The sequence below is a fragment of the Fistularia commersonii genome, chromosome 1 (genome assembly GCF_037954325.1).
Source record: "Fistularia commersonii isolate RoL2024-O1a breed Wild chromosome 1, RoL_Fcom_v1.0, whole genome shotgun sequence".
Taxonomy (NCBI): domain Eukaryota; kingdom Metazoa; phylum Chordata; class Actinopteri; order Syngnathiformes; family Fistulariidae; genus Fistularia; species Fistularia commersonii.
Genome location: NC_141284.1, coordinates 19826118 through 19845994, shown reverse-complemented (window position 1 = coordinate 19845994; position 19877 = coordinate 19826118). Strand labels below are relative to the sequence as shown.

Genomic DNA, 19877 nt, shown 5'->3' with positions numbered 1-19877 from the left:
GTAACATCCGGGTGAGCTGTGGATTGAAAGGATAAATCAGTCCGATATCAGTGTTTGTTTTGTTGTCGTTCTCTGCAGCCGTTGCTCTTCCAGGTCCATAAACATATGGACTAAGTCCCGAATATCTGTTCACTCAATTGTTTTTTTTTTTTTTTCTTTTTCCTCACAGGATCTGAAGAAGCCCTTTGACAAAGCCTGGAAGGACTACGAGACCAAAGTGTAAGACATGAACCGTTGTTCTTTTCCCATATCGATTTCCCCCGCAGCTAACCTGCTCCGCCAGCTTATCCAGTGCTCTCAATTTGGGCTGGAGTCCGCAGGATGGAAATCATGGAACTCTGTTCGCTTTTAATCTATAAAGTGACCAGTCAGACGGTGCAGGTGGGGTTTTATCGGCAGCCCAACAGCACCACTGACACGACCTCCTTTTGTTGCAGACGTTTTGTCAGATAAACCCACACAAAAAAGGAATGTCGCCCCCTCCTCTGTCATTCAGATGTCCTCTCACTTACTTGGAACGGCCGATGTTCAACCAAACAAACCGTCGTATCTGAAATCACTTTGTCGTACAGAGCGACGTGACGTCACTGCAAGTTATAGTCCGACAACGTGCAGACGTTTCCTTCACGCCACACAACGCTGTTTCGATTTTGCTGTGTTGCCGCTGGCTGACGTTCGAGGCGTATTTTTTGACCTGGGCGATCTCATCTTGCCAGCACCAAGATAGAGAAGGAGAAGAAGGAGCACGCCCGGCAGCACGGCATGATCAGGACAGAGATTAGCGGGGCGGAAATTGCAGAGGAGATGGAGAAGGAGCGGAGGTTCTTCCAGCTGCAAATGTGCGAGGTGGGTTATCGGTCTTGGCGGCAGGTAGCGCCGATTTCCTGCTTCATTATTAAAATGGAAATGGCAACTCCTTAAACACCTGGGATAAATAGGAGTGTGAAGTAAAAGGTCCCGAAAAAGGTCAGAACAGCGAGGTCGCTGCCCATCTTTTGCCGTGAGCTGAAAACATACCTCTTCACCGTGCACTTCCCCTACTAATCGCACTTAGCACTCAACCCCCTTGGGGAAAAAAAATTTTTTTACAATGACATGAATATATGTATGTATATGGTTCTGAGATGGGTCACTTCTGACTTTCCACTACTGGTACTTCGGATCTTCAGTGACCGAATTGCACTTTTTGTAAGTCGCTTTGGATAAAAGCGTCTGCCACATGACTGTAATGTAATGTAAAGTAACCTGCCTTCGGCAAAATGAGAGTAGTCCTACTACAGTGAACGGAAGGGTGTCGTGCCACTGAAAACGTAATGTAGAAGAATTCAGTATTATAACGTTTAGTAATTATAACGATCCTCTTCCATCTCCACCGCGTGCGCATCTGCTGACTGCAGTATCTTCTCAAAGTCAATGAGATCAAGATCAAGAAGGGAGTGGACCTGCTGCAGAATCTCATCAAGTACTTCCACGCACAGTGCAAGTAAGTCCTTCTCGTCTGGCATCCTTCTCCTTCGAGGAGCCTCGGAGGATGGGTGAATAACGCTCATCTCGCTCAGTTTCTTCCAAGATGGCCTCAAAGCCGTGGACAACCTGAAGCCCTCCATAGAGAAGCTGGCCACGGATCTGCACACGGTGAGAACGTCGGCATCTGCCCCTCGAGCATGTCCACGCGGGCTTCCCCTGTGTCACTCCCTCCGCTTCGCCCAACCAGATCAAGCAGGTGCAGGACGAGGAGAGGAAGCAGCTGACTCAGCTGCGGGATGTCCTGAAGACGGCCTTGCAGGTGGAGCAGAAGGAGGTAACACACAACCACTTCTATGTATTTGTATTTGAATGTTGTCAAATCTCCTGTAGTGCCAGCTAGACTCGGTGCCTCTCCTTGAAGATGTTTCTCGCCTTCATCCCAGAGGTTCTCCAGCTCTGACAAGCTGCGGGGAGCTTCTGGTTTACACCTGCTCACAGGCTTCAGTGTCTATCTCTTAAGTCACATACACACACACACACAAACACACACACCTTCCCCAAATGTAGGGCTCGCTAAAAAAGGTGAATCCCGACACATTTCCACTGTTTCTTCACACACTGTATTTTCCTTTGAAAATCTGCTGCAAACCAGCATGGCTCCTGATCTCACTTGAAGATTGTTTTCTTCTACCCCCCCTTTTTTTTTTCTGCCTCCATCCGTCTCTTGTGAAACAAGTCCAGAAGAGTAAGTGGATTTCTGGATAATAAATAGACGCCTGAGGTTGTCTGTATTCTGTAATTTTACTTGGTCGTAGTCCGCGTGTGCATGTGTGTGTATGAGTGTGTGTGTGAGTACTTCTACAAAAGATGATAATCTGCGTTTGGCCCCACTGTGGCCAAACCCAGTGTGACGCAATGTGTCTGTGTGTGCTCAGCCAACAGGCTTCACTCAGCCCAGGTTGTTAACATCCCCGATAAAAGCGAACACCAATACAATTGGTCGCGCAGCGTCACAAGCTGGGCCTTTTGCCGCCGTCCACGCGGTTTCCTCCAGGTTTCCCAGAGACGAAATAACACCTCGTCATTCCTATCTTCCTTACCAGCTGTTTTTGACAAGTCAGAGTCCAATATTTCAAATACGCTGCATTCAGGAATAAATTACAGTGAGGTAGAGTTGTACTTTTTCTAAAAACACACAGGAGGTTCATCAGAGACCCTAATTGTCCAGACATGTGAATGAGCGAGTGAATAGTATCATATGTCTCTGTATGTCCCCCTGTGATCGACTGGCCCGGGGTGAATGAATGAGACAGATTCAGCTTTTCCTTTTACTTTGTGTTCTCCATATGGTTTGCTGCATGCATGTGCACGAATGTGCAAACATCTGCAAGGTGACTGTTCTTACCAAGAGGTCCAGAACGGGCCGATGTTTTTCTCTTGCTCCCATTTCACCACATGGGATTTATGCAAATCTCCGGTGTTCCCGCCACCGCCGGCACGCATGGCCTGTATAACCCTTGCCTCCTGTGTTTGCCTCCAGGATTCGCAGGTGCGTCCGAGCACCACCTACAGCCTGCACCAGCCGCAGGGCAACAAGGAGCACGGTACCGAGCGCAGCGGGTACCTCTTCAAGAAAAGTGACGGGTATGTTTTTTTATTTTGTCTCCAAAGGAGTTAAAACATGCTCAGCGCTTCCGCCTCACTGCAAGATGATCAGTGGTTGGATTCCCACAGGGGGCCCTTCGTTGTGAAGTCTCAATTTTCTCCCTGTGTCTAGGTCCCTCAGGGTTCCTCTTCCAGTCCAAAGTCATTGCAATAAATTGGAAAAATCAGCCAGATAGCACAAGTGATAATGTGTCCCGCCTCCCTTCCAGGTTGCGGAAAGTGTGGCAGAAGAGAAAGTGCACGGCAAAGAATGGATACCTCACCATCTCCCACGGCACCGTAAGCTCACCGTCTCAAGGTTTTCAAAACAAAAACGCAGAAAACAGACGTGGAAATGAAAGCGCATCCAAAGCCGTCCATCTCATCGTTGCCCAAGGAGGAAGCTTGTCGCCATCTGAGCCCCTCACACCTTTTCTCCACCTCCCCCTCGTAGGCAAACCGACCGCCGGCTAAACTCAACCTGCTCACCTGTCAGGTGAAACACAACCCTGAGGAGAAGAGAAGTTTCGACCTCATATCCCGTACGTACAACCCTGCAGCCATCATCTCTCCGATGCACCGAGGTTGAAAGCGAAGAGGTTCAAATAAGCATCTAAATCCGTTATTTAGATGGTCTGAGTGGAGCTTAATGTACTTATCCAAACCCCAGGCTGGCAGGTGAGGTTAGACAGGAACCTCCAGGGACTGAGATGAGGTTTGCAGATGACATTGTGATCTATAGTGAGATTAGGGGACGGCTGGAGGAGGACCTAGAGAGGTGGCGGTATGCCCGAGATGGGCGAGGAATGAAGGTCAGAAAGAATACATGTTTGTGAATTAGAGGGACCCAAGAGAGGAATGGCGGGAGTATAGGGAGTGGAGAGAAGAAGGTGGAGATGTACCACTTCTGATTTTCAACAGTCCAAATCAATGGAGAGGGTGGAGAAGAGTTGAAGAAAGAAGTGCAAGCGGGTTGGAACGGGCGGAGAAAAGCGTAAGGGGGGACGGAAGAGTACGATTAGGAAGGTGGAGAGCAGAGATGCAGATGCTGGAGGTTCTTCTTTGGGAGTTAGGAGGATGGAGAGGATCAGGAAGGAGTCCATCAGAGGGACAGCACATGTTCTGGAGATAAAGTCACACTGAGATGGTTTGGACATGGACAGAGGAGGGCTGGGGAAGGCCTGACTAGAAGGATGCTGAGCTTGGAGGAGGTCTAGGGGAAGGCAAAAGAGGAGGCTTATGGACGGAGGGGATGAAGGGGATGGAAGTAGGTGATTGGCTGTGGCGCCTGAAGGGAGAAGAAGCCTTCTCCAAAGCCCCTGATGTTAACGTCCCATGCATCTTGGCCTTGGACCTTAACGGTTTCCTTCATCCGGTTCTTTTCGTGATTGCAGACGACAGAACATATCACTTTCAGGCCGAGGACGACCAGGACTGCCAGATGTGAGTGCTCCTTCCTTCTCTCACGGTTTCTGGCCGTAGCGCATCCTGTTAGTCACCTCCACCACTTTCCGCACACATTTCCGCTTTTGCTCCCCTGCTCCTCCTCCTCTCTCCAGTTGGATCTCGGTGCTCCAGAACAGTAAGGAGGAGGCACTGAACCAGGCATTCAAAGGGGACCAGCACGTCGGCGAGAACAACATCGTGCAGGAGCTGACCAAGGCCATCCTGGGCGAGGTGAAGAGGATGACCGGAAATGACGTGTGCTGCGACTGCGGAGCTCCAAGTAAGCGAAGAAAGATACATTTCTTCATGTGGTAACCGGAGTACCCCGAGGACACGCTCGTGGACAGAACACGTATGATCCCACCGAGGACCGTCTCACCCAAATATCTCTCTCTCTCTCTCTCTCTTTTTTTTTTTTTTCGCTTCCAGACCCGACGTGGTTGTCCACCAACTTGGGCATCCTCACCTGCATCGAATGCTCCGGGATCCACCGGGAGCTGGGAGTCCACTACTCAAGGATTCAGTCTCTCACCCTGGACATGCTCAGCACTTCAGAGCTCTTGGTATATCACCGACGCCCCTCGTCTCGTAGATTTTCCCACAGCGGTCTCCCTTCAAACTCCTGGGCAGGATGAACCTGGGAGGGGCGACGGGGGGGTGAGACGGTTTCAAGCGAGCTGGGACGCCCTCCCGTCCCGACCGGGGAATGTCCTCCACACTTGTTGCGGCCTCGGTTTTGCCGGGTTTCTGTAATCGCCGTTTGTCGGGGAGATTTACAGCTTGTGTGGCAGCAAGGAAGAAACACAGCCGCTCATTATCGCGCGGGTTGGTTAGGACGGCCGCCGTAGCATTCATGGAGGTCGGCATACCTAGAGTTTAGGATTTCAGCTGCACCAAGAATTGATTGATGCATACGAACAAGAAAATTGCATGTAACCTTGTGTGTGTTTGTGTGTGTGTGTTCCACAGCTGGCCAAGAATGTCGGAAATGCGGGCTTTAATGAAATCATGGAGGCTTGTTTATCTGCTGAAAATGTGGTGAAACCCAACCCGGCCAGCGACATGTAAGTCACCCCTTCATTTTCCGGCCACCTCTCCATCAGCCCTTCAATTTATCTGCTGTCAGGCTGGGATCATTAGCGGGGCAGGGACAGTCAGTTATTGATCTGGGTCACCAGCTGATGCTTCAAAGTTCTCAACATTTCCGGTGGTTTCTGCACAGAGCAAAACCAGGAGACTACAGGAAAAAAAAAAAAAACAAACTATCAGATAAGTTACACCAGGGAGCCACTTTGAAATTGTAATGCTAAACATTTATTGACACATTATATATCTACTTTATATTTATCATATCTATTGTTTACCTTGCATAACAGCATTAACATGTATTGCCCAATAGAATTTGTGGCTATTCACTTATTTATTGACATGTCCTATAGAGGCATATATGTATAGTTCATCTCCTCGTACTAAAGCACCGATGTGATGATGCCTCGGTCACAGGAACCCAAACGCATCCCACAAATAGCCACCGTTTTGTGACTCGGCGGGTAGATCTTTTGGGAAACATCTTGACGCCGGGTGAATTTGAGTGATCGGCAATTATCCCCCCCCCCGTCCCACCAGGCAGGCGAGAAAAGATTTCATCACCGCCAAGTACACGGAGAAGCGCTTCGCCAAGAAGACCTGTCCCGACGCCACGTCAAGGCTCCACACGCTCTGCGACGCAGTGAAGGCCCGGGACATCATCTCACTGGTGCAAGTCTACGCCGAAGGCGTGGACCTCATGGAGCCCATTCCTCTGGCCAACGGACACGTCAGTACACCTCGCGCATCCCGTCTGGCTTCGACACGGTAACGTTTCACGCTAACATTTGTTTCTGCTCCAGGAGCAAGGGGAGACGGCTCTCCATCTGGCCGTTAGACTTGTGGACAGAACTTCTCTCCACATCGTGGACTTCCTTACCCAGAACAGGTGGGCTCCGGAGGTCCCGCAGCAAACGAGATCTTCTTCGCGTTCACCCGGAGAGCACGTCGTATCAGCAAAACTCTGCTCGGTCCTCTGTTATTTTTAGGAAGTTTCGTTTCAGTCGGCCAGAAGAGGAAGCGACAGCTTCACACGTAACTTGTCTTTCAGCGTAAAAATACAACACGCCGTCAGAACACTGTATGCCGTCTGTGTTTGCTTTATACTCTCCCTATGTGTTCATGTAAACTCCCGGCCAAGTATATTTATTTTATAATTCCCCTGGCGTTCAGCCGCACATCAATCAACATGACCCCAGACGAGAGCTAACTCAGAAACATGGTAAATAAATTAAGAATAGAATTTTTTTTTCAGTCATAATTCTTTGTATAACTCACAAAGTGATATATCAACACATATATCATAATATATTTTTTTCTCATTTTAAACCATTAATTGTAGGGAATTGATAATTTCCGCATTAATTATTGTGGGTTTAGAGACGTAAAAATGACCCGGATATCAAGATGAAATAGCTCCTGGAGCCGGTTTATTGATTATCACATTTTATCACTTGTGAAGCAGTGAGAATTAGTGAGAATTATTTCCTCGATCGCCGTTCAGGTGGTCTGAGCGGTCGTCACGGAACTAAATGTCACCGGTTCAATTCCCCGAGCCCCTCCTGGCCTGCCGAAACACTGTTGAGCAAGATCCCCCCTCCCCCCAAACAAGTCCATCTATGATGGACACACGCAGGGGAGAAATTGTGCTGCGTGTAGAACTGAATGCGACTAAATTAAGAGTTTTCTTCCTCTCCGTCTTCTTCTTCGAAAAGTTTCACTCTTCACATTGTTTCACCCTAAAGATTTATTGTGTGTGTGTGTGTGTGTGTGTGTGTGTGTGTGTGTGTGTGTGTGTGTGTGTGTGCGTGTGCTGCGGCAGTTTGAATTTGGACAAGCAGACGGCAAAAGGCAGCACGGCTCTCCACTACTGCTGCCTGACTGACAACAGTGAGTGTCTGAAGCTGCTGCTGCGAGGGAAGGCCTCCATCGAGATCGGTAGGAGAACAGAACACACCTGTGGCCATGCCGGCCACCTCTCCTATCAGTTGTCGCTGATATCCCAAGTTTTAGCTTTTATCCACCGCTACAATATTCCCTCCGTGAAATGGGTTATTACCATGATTTTCGGACGATGGAGTGCACCTGAATATGAGCCGCATCCATTAAATTTGGAGAAAAAAAAAATTGCACATTTATAGAGATTTTTTTTTTTTTTGCTTTGAATTAAATTCGTACTGCAAATGCTTTTTTTTCCCCCCAAACGGTCCCTGTGACCTTACTGTTTGAAAGTACCAGGAAAAGGCAATGATCGCTATCTTCATTCTAATCCTAATACTAATAAAACCACTAAAGTTGTCGTTTCCTCTGTGGGATTTAAACAGCCTCAGAATACCTCCGTCACACTCTCCTTAGTCTCTCTTTCGTTTTCGCCCTCAACGTCGGTTTTGTTTGGGTGTGAATTTGTGGTCTTCGGCATGCAGCCGTTCAGCCTTTCGTGCATTGATACCAAGCTTCTGTGCAGCGGCTCTGTTTCCTTCTTCAACAGCCGGACCGATCGCCTTTGACTGGAAAGCGGCATAAGATGCTTTTCTCGGTCTGTTTTCCATCGTGACGGTGTGCACGAAGTGCAAAATGACTGATCTGAAGAATTTCCTTGAAGTGCATTTGATTTAATTCGAACAGTATCGTCGGTCATTATTATATTTTGGGGGCATGAAGCTTGATAGCCCGAAAAAATCCGAAATCATCTAGCCGCGTCATTGTTTGTGTTCAACTTGTATGAAAAAAGTAGCGACTAAAATGACGGTACGAAGGTAAGTTAGTGGTTAGTAAACATAGCCTGGCTTTTCACTGGTCCTTCTGGATCTGTTTGGGACTGGGGAGGAACCTGGTTGAACATTGAAACCCCGTGCAGAAAGGGCCCCCTGTGGGAATCCAACCAGGGACTCTCTGTTGTGAGAAGGAAGTGTTAGCCACCGCGCTTCCCTTTCAGTCCAGGCTAAAAAGCTTCGCTGTGAGTGTGCTGAAGAGTTAATACGGCCTCCTTAGCGGTCCATCTATAAAGGAGAAGAAAAGGCCGGCTCTTTCATTCCAGTCCAAACTGCACGGACCACCTCGGTTCCTACGACACGACGGACCGTCTGCGGAAGGTGGAGAGGAGACCCAGAGCGGCCGCAGCCTGCAGCTCGTCCCCTCTCCTCTGAGCTCTCAGCGGCCACAAACCACTGCCTTTTTTAAAACCCAAACAGCAGCCGTGGCTCCAAAACTCCCTTTTTCATGTTCTATTAAAGAGCTGCGCTGGAGCCGCGGCCCTGCAGCTCGCCGCCCCGCTCAATCAGGATTCAGGGTGCAGTCGTAAACCCAGTTCTCTGTGTATGGAATATATTTAAAGAGGTAGATTGCAGATAATGCATGAAGGTAACGACCGGTCGCATTAAAGAGGCACTCAGCCTGATACCCAGACTGCATTTCACCCCTCCTTGTTGATGTGTTCCTTTTGTCCTCTCTGAAACCCCGTGGACCAAGTCCTGGCCAGCAGACCGTGGCAGCTCTCTCACAGCACTAATCTTACGGCCGAGACCTGACCTCAACAAAACAGGCAGATAATAGATGCGGGGAGGAGGAGGAGGAGTTCACTGTGGGAAACGGTCTAATTGCACATTTGTCATGTTGCCATGAAAAGGAGGCCATGAGTCTGCGCTCATGTGGGCTGTCGCAACAACGCTGATTGTGCGCGGTTGTTTTTTTCCGCCCTCCAGCCAACGAGGCCGGGGAAACGCCGCTGGATATCGCCCGGAGGCTGAAGCACCTTCAGTGCGAGGAGCTGGTGAGCCGACGGTCGTGGCTTCGCAGGCAGACGTCTCCCGTCGGCGGAGGGCCGCGGGGGTCACCTGTCATTTCTCTGTGTGCGCAGCTGAACCAGGCGCTGGCTGGGAAATTCAACGCCCACGTCCACGTAGAGTACGAGTGGTGCCTGCAGCATGAAGACCTCGATGAGAGCGATGAAGATCTGGATGAAAAGGTGAGAGACCTCCTTCCAGAAAGCATAGATCAGAACGTAGAAGCTGATTAATTACTCCAGGTGTCCGCGACCCACGCCAGTGACGACTGACGGCTGCGATATTTGAATAAAATGTCCGATCTCTCGGTCCAGCCCAGCCCTCACCGCAGAGACGAGCGCCCGGTCAGCTGCTACACGCCCGGAAGTAACTCCCATCTGGGCTCCGCCGGGCGCGACAAGGACAAGCAGCGCGCCTACTTACCCAATCTGGTCAACAACGAAACCTACGGCACCATCCTGAACACCAGCTCGCCCCAGACGGGCCTGCCCGCCGCCACCCCGGCTCCGCCTCTGCCCCCGAGGAACCTGGGTACGTGGACGTCTGCGGCGGAGATGAAGGTCGGAGGCGTGATCACGTGACGAATTTGGTCAGGGCCGGTTCTCAGATGCCGACTTCACCATCCTAACGGTTGAAGCCGCTGAAGACCGTCTGATGTAGGCGCCGTTGGAGAGCCTCGGCGCTCCGCAGGTTGCCCCCGTCAGCCTTTAATAACGTTAGTGGCCGCCTGGAATGCTGCCAGGGGGCGGAGCCGCTGCGCCCAGACGTGTTCCTCGTTCCCTCTTTCCGTTAACCGTCGCTCTCAATTACACTCAGATGGAAGGGGTTTGACTTCTGCAGTGAAGTGTGCTCCCTCCTCCTCCCCTCTGACGAGCTTTGTCCTTCTCCCTCAGTCCATTTATCCTCTCACGGAGGGACCGGTCAGTCCTCGACCTCCAGCGGATGGAAGCCCGGCTCCCTGGACCTGATGGGGCGGCAGAGGTCGTCCTCAGATCCTCCAAACATGCACCCTCCGTTGCCCCCTATGAGACTCACCTCCACCGGAGGTATGGACGCCACAAACCGGGGTCCCGCCTCCTCGCGCTGCCCGATGGGTGCCTAACGTTATTTTTGCGCCGTAGGTCCGGGTCCTTCTGTGGCCAAGATGGAGGCCATGAGCATCCACAGCAAGTCCAGCCTGGGGCCGGCGGGTTCGTGGTCAACGCCCCCCAAATCCCCAGCCGGGTGAGAAGATAGGACGGAGGAGTCTGAGCTCCTCCACGCACACCACGTGCAGGGGGGTGCTTCTTCAACGCCTCACAATTTAGTTTCCGGTTCACCGGTATATGACTCGATTTGATTCGTTTATACCAGGGGTCGGCAACCCTTAACACCCAAAGAGCCATTTGGACCCGGTTTCCTCGGAAAAGAAAACACCGGGAGCCGCAATTACTTGTTGACGTCTAAAATTAAGGTACCACTGTATATATTGCTTTTTATTACCCTTTATACTTTGTATAAATAAGTGTGTAGTGTGTTGCTTCTGAAATTCACAAAGTATTACTGAGAAAATTAAATTTTATTTATGTAATGAACTCATTTTGAGCTTTGGGCTTTCAGAGCGTGTAGCGGAGCCTTAACCTGAATTTTAAAAATAAATCGGGAAACAAATCACCGTGTCAGTAAACAATAAAAAAATTAATATTTGCAAAATATCTTCATAAATATCTATTTTACCTGTATTATGGGACTTCTGCTCCTGAACTTCTGCGCACAGCATCTGCAAATCGGGACTTTACCGGCTGGCGGGTGTACCGGCTTCCGCTAGGGTGACGTTATTTTGAGTGGCGAAAAATAATAAATATAATTTTATTTAATATTTCAAGATCACAATAATCTCCCAACTTAGAACTAAAAGTTAAAAGAAAGAGTGGTTGCCGACCCTTGGTTTATACGATGCATAGATTATCAATTTTTCCACACGGGGCTTCTGGTGTTACCAAAGTACTTTATTTATGTATCAAAGCGTGGGTCTTGTCCAGTTGATGCCTCCCGGGGAACCAAAATGTTATCTCCCTTCAAATTGTGTGGATTCTTCGATTGATCTTTGGCCGCTGCTGCTTCGTTCCTCCGCCATGTTGCATCTTTTGTTTTTTTAACCGTGCTCTTGCTCGTACTGTACTTTATAACTTTGTCAAGGCAGAAATAGGAAATGCAACCATTAAACTTTTTTTTTGTTTTTACTTTAAAAATCAACTATGTAACTCAGCTTCATTGATTCCGAATCGTCCGATTAAGCATCTCGAAGCATCTTTGAATTGATAACTTTCCTGCACCTTGACTTGCGTGGAAAACTGCCCATGCAGGACTCTGTGTGTGTGTGTGAGTGTGAGTGTGTGTGTGTGTGTGTGTGTGTGTGCGTGTGTGCGTGTGCGTGTGCGTGTGCGGGCGCTGTGAGCTTCTCAACTTGAGAACCCTTCTGCTGGCCTCAGGGTTCTCACCCATTTTCGACTCCAACCCGCGCTCATTGTTTGGAGGTTACGCACCCAAACGTCTGCTTCACTCTGATTGGCCAATACGTATTTGTAGGTTGTTATCATAGCACCACCTGCTGGTGTTGTTGTGGTCGTATTGTCGGTCTGAGATTCATTCTGTCTCAGTGTTTCTTCTCAGGCCGGCCGCCGGCAGCTAAACCCATCTCTTGTTTTACAGCAACGACAAAGGCTTTATCCGAAAGCCTCTGAATCGAACAGAGTCTGTGGAACGCCCAGGTGAGCGAGCTCGGGGAAAAGACCTCTCCGGCAAGATGTCGACGTCGGTCGTCTGGCAGATTCTTCCGTGGAAGCTGCGAGTTTGTTGTCTTTGTGATACCATTTCCTCTTCCTGTTCCAGCCAAGGAAGTGCCAGGATGCCCCCAGAACTCCACAGGTCAACCCCTGCCTCCAGCCCCCGTGCCGAGGAAGGCCTACCCAGTGAGTCCCCCTTTTCTGTCCTTCCTCTGTCACCCGTGCTGTGGGGATTCAAAAGTGCTAATCGTATGTGTGTGCTGTTTTCCTAGTCGTGGTTTATTCTCTGTCTGTGTGCGGCTCCCTTTCCCTTTTGAGGAAAAGACATTCAGAGAGAAACTCCTGGGTCTGTCCGCGGCTGAGCTTCTCTTAAGCAGGAAAAAGACGTTGAGATTTAGATCTGCTGCAAGTGTAGGTTCTGTTCTTGGTAGGGAGAGAGAAACCCTGCATGTCCTAGCGACTGCATCTGGCCCCGTTGGACGCCTAGACAAACGGGCATCATCACGATTCAGCTCCTTGTCCGAAAAACGCAGGGGAAGAGCTGAGAGTTTGAATGCGTTTTTTTTATTTTGGTCGTATCGCCGAGAGACACCCATGTGGTTTGAAAACCGTGTTCTTCTCCCAGAAGCAGAGGCCAAAGAGGGTGAAAGCCGTCTACAACTGTGTGGCGGACAACCCAGATGAGCTGACCTTCTCCGAGGGCGAGGTGATCGTGGTGGACGGCGAGGAGGACCAGGAGTGGTGGGTCAGTATCTTTGCACGAAGGCCGCTTTCGGATATGGTCCGCCGTAAATCGCGAGGGCCCCCTGGGGGCCGAAATGAGCCCCTTGGCTTCGCCGCATGAAACCATGGTTGCTGCAGCGAAACGCCATGACCTCACCCCGCCCGGCCCCTTTCTCCTCTCCTTCCTCTGCTGCCGCTTCCTCTGTGGACCCTTTGAGTGAACATTAACCAGCTGCAGCTTGTTTTCCTGCGAGCCGCCTCTGCAGCCCCGAGTCCACCCTGCTAACCGCTGACCCCCCCCCCCCAACCTTCCTCTAACTCCATATTTTTTTCCTTTTACACTCCGTCGAAAGTCCCAGAGTGATACTGGAAGCCCCCGGATGAGGAGTGAGTCATCTCCATCTCCAGCTCCTTCACCCTTATTTGTCCGTTTCCGCGCTGTCGTGTTTGACCCTGTGGAGTTTGTGCGAACGCTGTTATAGCAGAAACATGTCCGAGTTTTCAATTTCAGGTCTAGAGGACTTTAGAACAATGACAAGGAAGGGTTTTGGTATTTTCCTCCTTGTCACTTAAGGTAATTAACCTTGGAATTTCACTCTTCACCTCCACTTTAGATCCTAGCCGTTTGGTGTGTTGTGGTTCTGTAGGTCCCCCCGCGCTCGTATCAAGTTTTGTATATATTTCGTTTTGTATATTTAGTCGAGCGGAGCAGTTTGGTTTTAGAGATAAATACAAGGACAGCTCAATGAAACGCCACCAAGCACTCTGGAAGTAAATATTCAGGTGTTGTCCAGGGCCAGCGGCTGCACAGAGGCCTCTGCCTGGAAATGAAATTCAAATTCAAACTGCGTTTCGGACTCTTTGATTGGGATCATTTAGATCGCTTCAAATGAAGTCTTGGTGCGTTGTAGCGGGCGGTCGGGCTGCCTGGCTGATCCCAAGCTCTGACGTTCCCCTGCTGTTGGTTGTGCGTCCGTTTAGCACAGATGAGTGTTGTGTTTGAGCTCAGCAACCCTCCCACCCCCACCCGCGCTTCATAGCTTCGACAGGAACGGGCAGAAGTACTTGACCTGCTTTTCAATGACCTCTGACCATTGACCTCTGACCTTTCACAGCTGGGCCACATCGAGGGGGATCCCATGAGAAGAGGAGCTTTTCCCGTCACCTTTGTGCACTTCATCGCTGACTGAAGGCTTCCCGACCTGTGTGTGTGTGCGTGTGTGTGTGTGCTCGTGTGCGTGCGTACTTGCGTCTCCGTGTAAGAGCTGCCAGCCGCCGTCATCCCACTGCAAGTTATTTGAAAATCAAGCGGATTTTTTTTTTTTCTGGAATCGCGAGAGCTCATCCAACTTTCACTGCCATGTCGCCGTGGCAACAGGAAGTCTCGGGACCACACGGACCTTTCCAGCTCGCTGTCGAGGTGTCTGGCCGACTGAATCCCAGTGGACGACCTCTGGCGATAAATGCACTTTCTTTGTGTTTCTCTTTGTGACCGGAGACGTGATGAAGGTCGTCTGTGCAGAAATTCCCCCCTCTCTTCTCCACTGGGCTGCGCGGACGCTGCACACGTGAACAGATGCTTACATTCCACCTTCAGGCTTTTCCAGATGCCCTCCTTTTTTCCAGGTGGGGTGGGGGGGCTCCTATTGGTGCTAAGTTAACCCTGGAAGCAGGAAACGGACCAGTTCCAGTGACTGACTTGTGTGAAAGGAGGGATTCCACACACATCACACCCGAAAGTAACAGAAGCTGGATTTGAGTTCCCCCTGCCCACACACACACACACACACACACACACACACACACGCACACACACACACACACACACACACACACACACACTGTCTGATCCAATGAGTGCTAAGTGTGTCTTAAACTGTCATCTGCCTTACTAAAAGTGTGTGTGTGTGTGTGTGTGTGTCCTGTCTGCACCGTATAAGCTGAGGCTGAAGAACATTGAAATGAGAGCAGAGTGACTCAAGTTCATCCTTGTTTGCCTTCGAGAAGAGGGGCTGATTCCTTTGTTTGTTTATTTTCCTGCACAAATGAGCTGAAAGTAGCCGATTCCTCCGGTCAGCAGCGAGGAGGCCCCCGTCCCTCCGCATGGATGTCTCCGTGACAGAGGAATGACCCGTAATGCTGTAGGACGAGCACAGAACGTGCGTTTGTGTTGCAGAGCAACTTTTGTTCGGTTGATAATTACTGTATTAACCTGTAAACACAGCCTTCCACCGGTGTGTGAAGTTCACAGTGAAGCCGACGCTTCCACCTTCGTCAGGTTTTCACATCGGCTCACTGGAAACAGGAGGATCCAATAGACATCTTTACATGTAAATAGATTTGGTCGTGTTTATTTAAATGTAAGTAAAGCAGAGTTAACCTGGGCGGTAAATGTCTTAATGCACTATGGTGAGGAGTAGTTACCTCAGCTGGCCGTGTGTGTGTGTGTGTGTGTGTGTGTGTGTGTGTGTGTGTGTGTGTGTGTGTGTGTGTGTGTGTGTGTGTGTGTGTGTGTGTGTGTGTGTGTGTGTGCGTGCGTGCGTGCGTGCGTGCGTGCGTGCGTGCGTGCGTGCGTGCGTGCGTGCGTGCGTGCGTGCGTGCGTGCGTGCGTGTGTGTGACACACACACAAATGGAAATATAAACTTGTCATTAACTGTCTTTCCATCACTGCATCAACTCTATTGTGCGAATAATGGGGAAATGAAACTGGAATAAACCTGAAACATTGACGCATTGGTGTGTGTGTGCGTTGTATGTTTTTTGGAGGTGTGATTCTGAGAATCAGATGCTGATTCGAGGGCTCCCTCGAATATATGTAGAAGTTCACCTGTGGTCGGCACAGGGAAGGGACCGTTCAGATCTCACAAACACTAGGTTTGTAGATCTTCTTCTGTCCAATCCAGACACTCAGAAGTTCCAGGACTTGAAGTCTTCATCATCTCTCAAAACAGTCAGGCCATCTTGTGGGGCCTGGCCTCGGTCTCTGTCCTGGAAGACGTTCCATCCCTTCATCCCAGAGGTTTTTGCTCTTAAGTTTCTGGTGGATAACTTCAGGGCTGGGGGTTTGGAGGTGGGGGTCTGTGGCCTAAGTCAGGACAGTTAGTTATGGCTAATGTGTAAAACAAGAAGACCGTCAGACTTCCTGGGCTGAAGTTCAGGTGGAGGGTCACCAGGGCCTGAGAATGCAGGTTCAGTCAGTTCTATCCAGTGAAGATCTCTCCAGTTTGACAAACAGTATCTCGTACTGCCCATCTATTCAGGACAGATTGCAGACCTTGCTGTCTTCAGAGGAGCTGTCCGGGTCCTCCAGGTGCTGGTGGACCACAGACCATCTGTCGGGCCATCTGTTTGCGCAGAGGTTGTTTAGTATCTCCAATATAGAAGTAGGACACCATCTTCTGGACCTGGAGTCTGGGTGTTCTCTCCTCGGGATGCTCTAGTCCCGGACACCAAGTCCACAACGGGTTCTACATCATTTACTGTAATAATGATTGTGAGGACCTCTATACTGGAGAACGTCGCCACGACGCATTCAGACGATTAATCAGGATGGACGCGAATGACTGAGAAGCTTCACTGATGTTCCTAAGGACCGATCGACGTCAAAGAAATGCAATGATTCTCCAAAAAAGAACACTCGTTTATTTTCATACATTTCCAACCCAGTCAAAGGAGGACCGAGGGGTTGCGGGCCAACGTACGGAGACGCCAGGATCAGTACCAGAAGTGGTCGATGAACCGTTTGGATTCCTGAGCTACTGACTGTTAACGCAAGATTCGGTACCACATTACTTTTCCGAAGTTTATAGCAGAAACAAAACCGATACAAGAGTTTGAACTCCCAGGTCGCTCAGTTTGTCGGCCATGTACCTTCATGTGGGAGGGAGCCACTGTCGTACCGATCCAAGCCTCACAAATAAGAGTTTTCAAAAGGAGCGGTGGAAACCGTCTGAGAGGTCAGAGTAGTTCTGAAAGGAAAAGGCAATTCTACCATGTGATCTGTACGCTGTGTGGTTCCACCATTTGATGAAAACGGGTTAAGACGCAATTAATAGTAAACCAGGTAACCAAACAAAACAAACACATATTCACAGTAGTTCTGTTTAAGGTGGACTGATTTAAAAGTACCGTCTCTAACGAGGCTTGAGGTTCTCCTGCGGAGGATTCTCCCTCCGCAGCACAGCTGTGACCGAAAATAAGGCAAACCTGAGGAAACCAGGGGTGGGGGAGGGGGCATTATTTCAATTGTCGCCAATAACATTTCAGTCTTCTGATGGATCCGCCGGTGTTTGTGTGGCGTCTTCGTCTCAACAAGCTCCTGTCGGGGTCCCTTCATCAAGTCTGCAGGGCCGGAATAATGAAAGCTGGAACACATAGGCCTTAAAATGGAAAGTAGCGGCTCAGACACCCCCGTTCTGGATCATACCACCCCTCAGAACTCTCAGCGCAAATCTGTGTCTGTAAAAACCCTGAGGTCTAGATTTTGCACAAAGCCTGGGTGTCCTAGGCCTCAGGACTTGTCCGTCAGAGCACAGTCGAAGGAGGCCGACAGCACCTTGCAGATGGACTGAGCTTGTTCCTGTCCAGAGAAATAAACAGTCAGTGACCGGCGACACGCTAGCAGTCGATGCATCTGTATCGTGTTCCCACTCACGGAGCTGCTGCACTGGTAAACCCAGATGCTGCACTCTTCTTGTTTTGCATCAGTGGTTTTTAGAGCCAGGAGGTTTTTCCCCGCGCCCAGACCGTCATCGTAGCAGAGCATTCGTACAATCAGGTATAGAGGGTGGCGGTGCAAGACGTCCTGCGGCAACATCAAAATTGATTTGGTGAAAACATGTGCTTCCAGCGGTGTGTATTGCTCGGAGCACGGAGGCCGGGACTCACACACTGATCCAGGGAGGCCACCTTGACTCCGTACTTCGACACTCCCAGAATCATTTCCTCGTCCCCGGGCACAAACGGGAGCTTCCCGTCTTGCTGTGGAAAGGAGAACATTTACCTTGAGTTACGTGTAGTCCGATATGATGAAGATGCTGCTCAAGTGGAGGCGGGAACACACCTGAGCACCGTCGATATAGTTGATGAGGTCCAGAGGCTCCTGGAGTGTCCTGCTCATGCCGAACTGTAAATTCTCAATCGCTCCCACATACTTCACCCGGAACTCGGCACAGGTCTCGGATGTGCTGTTTCCTAGAGGAGTCGGGGAGGAGACGGTCAGAACATATCCCCGGCCGCTCACAGCCGGTGTGGAGGAGGTGCCCAGACCCACCTGAGCTCTTGGTGGAGTCTGTGTCGAGGCTGGCGACTGTGCTGGATCTGGAGAGGCCTCCCAAGCTAGAGTCCACGGACTGCAAAGTCACACAGTGGGCTGAGATGGACAAGCCGGGCAGCGTCTCGGCCATCGTGGCTCTCCGTGTTTGGGGACATTACCTTACTTTTGGTGCTTATCTCACTGCTCTGTGAGCTGCTGCTGCTGTGGCGCTTTTTGACCTTGCGGAACATCCTCTACTGCATCCTCTGTGAGCGCATCCAGCCCTCCTGCAGCACCGAACCTGAACGCCACCCACCAGAGTTTAACATAGGACTATTTCATTCAGTGTATCATTTTTAACCATCTTTGCATTATACTGCAGAACAGATCTGTCGGATCATCTGATCAAGGCATTCAGATATGCAACGATGAAGCCCCATCGCAAGGAAACTCGACTGTTTTAAACCCTGCGGCCACTGGAAGGCGCTAAAGTAGACGAGCCGGATTTCACTTGTTAAATATAACAAGTGCACGCAAATGTGAGGACTGTTTTCTAAATATCGAAGGCATTTGTGATTTTTTTTAACGTTCAGGCCCTCCATTCAGTTTCCATCCATTTTCGGTTGAAATTGTGGTTTCGAGCATATTCATTATTATACACGTATTACTTCCGAGTGTTCACCAATAAATAAACAAAACACTTTTTTCTTTCCAAAAGCAACGACCTGAAAATTCGTAGTAGTGCGATAATCCACTACTGCAAATGTTCATGTCGTTGTTGAGTTTCCAAAAATAAACTAACTAGAAAGTTGCTGGATGATAACATCAATAATGAAAATAATACGTTATAATTATTATAATTATCTTAATATTGTTGTTATTATTATCCTACAGTATTTTACCGTTGAAAACCGTCGGGTAAGTACTTTAAAAATAAAACGATTATTATTATTATTATTATTATTATTATTATTATTTCTGCTGCTACTACAAGTAAAGAACGGTATTATTCTTATCGAAACGAGCAAGGAAATTTTATTTCCACCCCTCAGTGAGGAGCAGGAAATGACTTGTGGCACTTCCTGCTCAAGCAACGAAATAACGCGCTGAAAGAAAAGAAAAGAAATGTAAAAAAAAAAAGGGGAAAATAAAAGAAGAAAAAAGCTCCGGTGTGGAAAATGTTGCCATGACCACCGCCTTCGACGCGGTCCTCTGAGGAAAGCGAACCCCGCTCGGACACCCGGGGCTGGGACGCGGGGCGGACCGCCGGCGGGGGTGGGCTTCCGCCGGGGAAGTCGCCAGGGGTTATTGCGGACGGTGAAATATGTATAACCCGCTGTAACCCTCCCCCGCTCGGCGTTTGAAGCCCGGGTCTGACGGGGGTCCCGCGGCGGCGCCTCCTGCTAGCTAGGCTCCGCCGCTAACGTCCAAACTTCAAGACCCCCCGCGTGAGGAGCGGAGGGAACTACAGGTCTCCTCGCCGCCAGCCGAAGTTACCGAGCGCCGCTTTTTATAGACCTTTTTCTATCCCCAAAGTTATTTTAAGTTAGAAACGTACCCGTCAGTGCCGTGATCGCTTCAGGGCGCCAATAACATTGTTTCCCCCCCTTTGAGACTTTCTGTTGACACTCCGGCCGCCACCCAAACCCGCTTAAAGGGGCCGCGCCTCAGGTCCACCCGCTCCTCGACCAAAACAGCTTAGGGGGGGT

The 19877-nt window shown here is 49.8% G+C and overlaps 2 protein-coding genes across 3 annotated transcripts in view; one reads left to right on the top strand and one right to left on the bottom strand.

Moving 5' to 3' along the window:
• Window positions 1–14250, top strand: part of asap2a (ArfGAP with SH3 domain, ankyrin repeat and PH domain 2a) — a 42489-nt gene extending 28239 nt beyond the window's left edge. Inside the window, exons 5-28 of one of the 2 annotated variants that reach the window (XM_086153552.1) lie at window positions 170–219; window positions 717–846; window positions 1398–1483; window positions 1560–1635; window positions 1715–1801; window positions 3008–3111; window positions 3342–3411; window positions 3566–3653; window positions 4506–4554; window positions 4671–4837; window positions 4987–5120; window positions 5527–5621; window positions 6184–6373; window positions 6447–6532; window positions 7466–7581; window positions 9345–9412; window positions 9500–9607; window positions 9740–9956; window positions 10319–10471; window positions 10547–10649; window positions 12117–12175; window positions 12297–12376; window positions 12819–12935; window positions 14029–14250. In XM_086153552.1, the coding sequence (XP_086009678.1) occupies window positions 170–219; window positions 717–846; window positions 1398–1483; window positions 1560–1635; window positions 1715–1801; window positions 3008–3111; window positions 3342–3411; window positions 3566–3653; window positions 4506–4554; window positions 4671–4837; window positions 4987–5120; window positions 5527–5621; window positions 6184–6373; window positions 6447–6532; window positions 7466–7581; window positions 9345–9412; window positions 9500–9607; window positions 9740–9956; window positions 10319–10471; window positions 10547–10649; window positions 12117–12175; window positions 12297–12376; window positions 12819–12935; window positions 14029–14103 (2508 nt within the window). In that variant the 3' untranslated portion in view covers window positions 14104–14250. Of the gene's footprint in view, window positions 1–169; window positions 220–716; window positions 847–1397; window positions 1484–1559; window positions 1636–1714; window positions 1802–3007; window positions 3112–3341; window positions 3412–3565; window positions 3654–4505; window positions 4555–4670; window positions 4838–4986; window positions 5121–5526; window positions 5622–6183; window positions 6374–6446; window positions 6533–7465; window positions 7582–9344; window positions 9413–9499; window positions 9608–9739; window positions 9957–10318; window positions 10472–10546; window positions 10650–12116; window positions 12176–12296; window positions 12377–12815; window positions 12936–14028 lie in introns of both variants that reach the window. The other variant, XM_086153545.1, reaches the window with a different exon arrangement.
• A 2751-nt stretch (window positions 14251–17001) lies between these two features.
• itgb1bp1 (integrin beta 1 binding protein 1) lies at window positions 17002–19859 on the bottom strand. The gene is made up of 7 exons (XM_086153532.1): window positions 19727–19859; window positions 18348–18469; window positions 18187–18265; window positions 17977–18107; window positions 17802–17894; window positions 17569–17718; window positions 17002–17493 (listed from the first exon to the last, which is right to left on the bottom strand). The coding sequence occupies exons 2-7, from the start codon at window positions 18417–18419 to the stop codon at window positions 17425–17427; spliced, it is 594 nt and encodes a 197-aa protein (XP_086009658.1). The 5' UTR covers window positions 18420–18469; window positions 19727–19859; the 3' UTR covers window positions 17002–17424.
• Window positions 19860–19877: the final 18 nt, after the last annotated feature.

What these genes read in the sequence shown, in the direction of transcription:
- itgb1bp1 (XM_086153532.1), bottom strand. Translation starts at nt 18,419, where the DNA reads ATGTTCCGCAAGGTCAAAAAGCGCCACAGCAGCAGCAGCTCACAGAGC. An exon ending in AGATAAGCACCAAAAGTAAG is followed by an intron (nt 18,266 to 18,347) that starts GTAATGTCCCCA and finishes GTGACTTTGCAG; the next exon opens with TCCGTGGACTCTAGCTTGGG. An exon ending in TTTACCAGTGCAGCAGCTCC is followed by an intron (nt 17,494 to 17,568) that starts GTGAGTGGGAAC and finishes TTCTCTGGACAG; the next exon opens with GAACAAGCTCAGTCCATCTG.